Source organism: Sinocyclocheilus rhinocerous, unplaced genomic scaffold, assembly GCF_001515625.1.
Source record: "Sinocyclocheilus rhinocerous isolate Xijiao unplaced genomic scaffold, SAMN03320098_v1.1 scaffold3930, whole genome shotgun sequence".
Taxonomy (NCBI): Eukaryota; Metazoa; Chordata; class Actinopteri; order Cypriniformes; family Cyprinidae; genus Sinocyclocheilus; species Sinocyclocheilus rhinocerous.
Window position 1 is genome coordinate 110,090 of NW_015662578.1, and position 5,519 is coordinate 115,608.

Consider the following 5,519-nt stretch of genomic DNA (forward strand, 5'->3'; position numbering starts at 1 on the left):
CATAAGATCACGTTGGTGGGACAGGGGTACAAACATGAATGGGGAGAACGTTGGACAGGTTTGACACAAGAAACATAAAAGACTGGATGGATATGACGAAGAGAATGAGGCAACCGAAGCCACACCGCCATCGGACTGATGACCAAGGGATATGGACCTATAAAGCGACCTCCTCACACCCGGATGACACATGAGTTTGGAAGAGTGACCTTATTGTAAGATGGTGTCAGGCACAAATAACAGACCCGCCGGACACCCTACAGGCACCCCAACCCCAGCTAGAGCTCGCCTGACCCAACCCTTGACACCCCAGGCAACGGCCCCCACCACACTGCCTGAAGGCAAAATGGTGTCAGAAGGAGGCTCATCGACAAGCTCACCAAACTGCCAGGACAGAGCGTCAGGCTTACTGTTCTTGGAACCCGGTTTGTAAGACAGTATGAAGTTAAAGCACCCAAAGGACAGTGCCCAGCCAGCCTGTCTGGAGTTAGTCATTTGGCAAATTGAATGAAATAACAAACAGCTGCAAGTGCGTGCACAGCCACACTAATTGCGAAACGCAATGCGGCCGTCATGTGCAGAAAAAAACAAAAACAAAGCATTGTGCAGGAAAGAAGAGAGGTCTATCAAACCTAAGCCCTGACAAAATGTTAATAAAAGTATGAGAGAAAAAAATGATTTTTTTGGTTTAATTTGTTTTTTAATTTGTTTTTTGCATTTGCATTGGTAATTTACATAAAAGCAGGTTTCATGATTTTGAGACAAACTTGTATCTTTCTACCATACAGTTCGGTCTGTAATCTGACAAAATCAATGGCAAACAAGAAAGGTAAGGTTCTTGGAACCCGTTACAACATTATGACATCACTGGGGTTTGATAGATTTACACCACATTATTACATAACTTTGTTCATGATGTGCTCATAATGAGTCTGACAAACACTATATAAACAAACTCATCATCATCAGAAGATTGAGGGAGGGCCTAGAGTCTATGTGATGCTTGTCTTTGGGTTCTTGCTGCTTTGCAGCATTAAAACAAAGGGGGAAACAAAGGTTAACTGTAGTATGATAGGGTTACCAGAGTATGCCCTGCTGTCCAAGGATGGAGACATTATCATCGGAGGAGCTTTTTCAATTCACAGCAAAATAAATTTGGAAATGCCATCCTTTACAGAAAAACCCCATCGCCTAATGTGCACCAGGTTTGTTACTTCTTTGCTTCTCTGTTATTAATTTTACAGTGTAAATATATATGACCTATGTAATAGATTTTATTTTGTGAAATAAGGTGTTTGTTATTATTTCCAATAAGTTGTTTAGTTGCAACAAGACAAACCATACTACAAAATCTCTCTCTCTCTCTCTCTCTCTCTCGCTCTCTTTCTCTCTCTCTCTCTCTCTCTCAGCCTTAATTTGAGAGAATTCCGTTTTGCTCAGACCATGATCTTTGCCATCGAAGAAATTAACAGCAAGGCGAGCTTACTCCCAAACATTTCGATTGGATACCAAATATTTGACAGCTGCGGTTCCACATTAGCCTCTATGAGATCATCAATGGCTCTGATTAATGGTCAGGAGTTGACAGCAGAACACATCTGCTCTGGAAAAACAGCAGTTAAAGCCATTATTGGAGAATCTGAGTCCTCCTCAACCATTGTACTATCCAGAGCAACAGGGCCCTTCAGGATTCCTGTGGTGAAATACATAGAATAAATAAACAAAATAAATGTGAAATAAAAGTGAAATAAATGTTTCCGATTATAAAATATTTGAAGATAAAAAGAAACATGTTTTCTTGTTATTTTCATCTGTTCTGTTTGACAGATAAGCCATTTTGCTACCTGTGCCTGCCTGAGCAACAGAAAGCAGTTTCCTTCTTTCTTCAGAACTATTCCCAGTGATTTCTACCAGAGCAGAGCTCTAGCACAACTAGTCAAACATTTCCGCTGGACATGGGTTGGAGCAGTGAGAAGTGATAATGACTATGGAAACAATGGCATGGCAACCTTTGTAGAGGTAGCCGAGAGAGAAGGAGTATGCATTGAATATTCAGAGGCCATATCAAGGACAAATTCCAAAGAGAAGATTGCTAAGGTTGTTGAAGTAATAAAAAAAGGCACTGCTAAAGTTCTTGTGGCATTTTTGGCACAGGGTGAAATGGATGTGTTGCTGGAGGAGATTATCAGACAGAATGTAACCGGGCTACAGTGGGTAGGCAGTGAATCCTGGATTACAGCGAGATACTTGGCAACCAAAATTGTTTCAAAAGTCCTTGGTGGTGCAGTTGGTTTTACAATTAGCAAGTCAAAAATTCCAGGCTTGAGAGAATTTCTCCTTAAGGTCAATCCATCTCAAAACCCTTCAAATGCTCTTCTGAGGGAATTTTGGGAGATGGCATTTGGATGCCATCTCTTTCCTACAATCAGCTCTAAAACTGAGCATGAGAAGTTTTGTAATGGATCTGAAAATCTGAGTAATATGAGTAATGAGTTCACAGATGTATCTGAGCTAAGGATTTCAAATAATGTATATAAGGCAGTTTACGCTATAGCTTATGCTTTGCATAACACATTGGCTTGCAAAACCTCAAAAGGTGCACCTGAAAACAAAGGGACATGTGGAACAAAGGATTTAATAGTTTCCAGCCAAGTAAGTAAATCTTGTAAATATATTTTTTTAAATATGTATTTACTTTATTATTATTATTATTATTATACATTTTAACAGTGTTTTAAAATGGTCACAGGTAATGCATTCTCTTCAAAATGTGAATTTCACAATGGCCTCAGGCGAGACGATATACTTTGACCAAAATGGAGACCCTACGGCAAGATATGAACTAGTAAACTGGCAGAAAAATGGAGCAGGGGAAACAACTTTTATTACTGTAGGACACTATGATGCCTCACTACCCAGTGAACAGCAGTTTGTCATGAATTCTATCAATATAGTTTGGGCAGGAGACAGTCACACGGTATGTACAACATAACATCATTATGTTGAGTACTTGATAAGTCAGTGACATAAAAGAAAGTAAAAATAAGTGCAACAAAGTAAGAATGTGTAAACATGGCAGAAACCGAGTTCAGTGTGCAGTGAGAGCTGTCGGCCAGGTTTCAGACAAGCTGTGATCAAAGGGAGACCAGTATGCTGCTTTGAATGTTTGCGGTGCCCTTCTGGAGAAATCAGCAGTACTACTGGTGAGATGACCAGCATTTTGATACATAAAGATACATAACACCTTTTTATCAAAAACTACAAGTATAGCACTATATATATATATATATATATATATATATATATATATATATATATATATATATATATATATATATATATATATATATATATATATATATATATATATATATATATATATATATATATATACAAAAAATATGTGTGCTTGCTTTCATCTAATTAAAAAAAATTAAATTAAATGTGTGTGTATAAGAATGTTATGCTCTATTTGTCTTTTTAGATTCTGCTGAATGCATCAAATGTCCTTTAGAGCACTGGTCAAATGAAAACCACAGTATGTGTGTCCTCAAGAAAGTGGAGTTCCTTTCATTTGAGGAAAACATGGGAATACTTTTGACTGCATTCTCGTTAACCGGGGTGTCTTTAACAATTGCAGTTGCACTGATGTTTTACCACTTCATAGACACTCCTCTTGTGAAGGCTAGCAATGCAGAACTGAGCTTCCTTCTGCTTTTCTCACTGTCTCTGTGTTTTCTCTGTTCACTCACTTTTATTGGTCAGCCTACTGAGTGGTCCTGTATGTTGCGCCACACAGCATTTGGGATCACTTTTGCCCTTTGTATGTCTTGTGTTCTGGCAAGGACAATAGCAGTGGTAATGGCCTTCAAGGCCACAGTGCCTGGTACAAGTGTTCCTCAATGTACATTGCCCTTACAAAGAGTTAGTGTTTTCTGTTGCACTTTTTTTCAGGTAATAATATGTACTCTGTGGCTGGTATTAGCCCCTCCAATCCCGTATAAAAATATTACCCATTCATTAGATACAATAATACTTGAATGTGATCTAGGATCAGCTATAGGTTTCTGGGCTGTGCTTGGTTATATTGGTTTGCTGTCTGTCCTATGTTTCGTTTTGGCTTTTCTTGCTCGAAAGCTGCCTGATAACTTTAATGAAGCCAAATTCATCACGTTCAGTCTGCTAATATTCTGTGCTGTTTGGATCACCTTTATCCCAGCTTATGTCAGTTCTCCTGGAAAATTTACTGTAGCTGTGGAGATATTTGCGATCTTAGCCTCTAGTTTTGGCTTGCTATTCTGTATATTTACACCAAAATGCTACATTATCTTACTCAAGCCAGAGCAAAACACAAGGAAACATATCATGGGCAAAACCCATAATAAATCACAATAAACTTTCACTGCCACTTTCAAGGCAGTTTACCTTAGGACCATGCAACAACCATAAATAAATAATGTACTTCACTAAATATATAAATTAATTAATTAACTTCCAATAATTAATTCACAAATGAAAGAACCATCCCACAGTATTATGTAAATACACAAACACAGAACCCCTTATTTCCTATAATATAACACCAATTAATTCTAAAATGTATAAATATAAACATGTTGTACTTGGGGAACTATTTATCTCTGATTGAAAAATATACTCCAAAACCACAGCTTTTGTGCTTTTCCGTGATTATTATTATTATTATTATTATTATTATTATTATTAAAGTTAGGCCTATATCTGTAGTAGACACCATGCATTAGGAGACATGATTTTAACCAATGACTATTTTAGTAAGTAAATAAACCACAGTCAAACACAAAGACACTATGTACTGTATATCACTACTACTCCCATGTTTAAATCTATAAAACATAAGCATTGGAATTTACAAAAAAAAAAGTGTATTATATTGTTTACTTTATCAAACAATCTCATAAACTGTCACAACAGAGCTAAACAGAAATTCTGAACAAATATGCCCTGCAAGGTGTCCACTAAATTGATATCTGTAATGGAAAGTAAAATACATGAATACATTAATAAAATACCTGAATAAAAGTGTTCCTTATGTCTCTTTTTATTAAAACATATTTGTAGCACTGTGTACAACTTTTACCTAATTTAATGAAGTGAGTTAAGAATAGGCCTGAAGGAGTTTTGGGATTGCTCGTACTATTGGCCAAGATTGTAAACATGTTATTTATGCATTAATTGAAGCCTAATGTTCCACACTCACAGTTAAACACTTTTTTTTTTCTTTCTGTGAATTGTGGGGACTTTCCATAGACTTCTGTTACTTTTATACTGACCAAATTATATTTTCTATCCCCTAACCCTAAACCAACCCCTTATAGAAAACCTGTTTGCATTGTTACACTTTCAGATAAACATAATTTACTACTCTGTTTTGGGAGCGTGCGGTCTCGAGTTCGCTCGGCCGTGCGCTCTTCTGTCCACGTGTGTTGTATATTGTGTAGCACGCGGTTTGTGTTCAGCCTCGTGCTTTTCTTGTTGTC

General features: G+C 37.2%; 1 protein-coding gene across 1 annotated transcript; it reads left to right on the forward strand.

Annotated features, from left to right (window-relative positions):
* Positions 1 to 1,161: 1,161 nt before the first annotated feature.
* On the forward strand, positions 1,162 to 4,395 carry olfch1 (olfactory receptor C family, h1). Its single transcript, XM_016538156.1, has 6 exons — positions 1,162 to 1,205; positions 1,410 to 1,698; positions 1,828 to 2,632; positions 2,748 to 2,977; positions 3,080 to 3,203; positions 3,485 to 4,395. Exons 1-6 carry the CDS (start codon positions 1,162 to 1,164, stop codon positions 4,393 to 4,395), a joined length of 2,403 nt encoding a protein of 800 aa, XP_016393642.1.
* Positions 4,396 to 5,519: the final 1,124 nt, after the last annotated feature.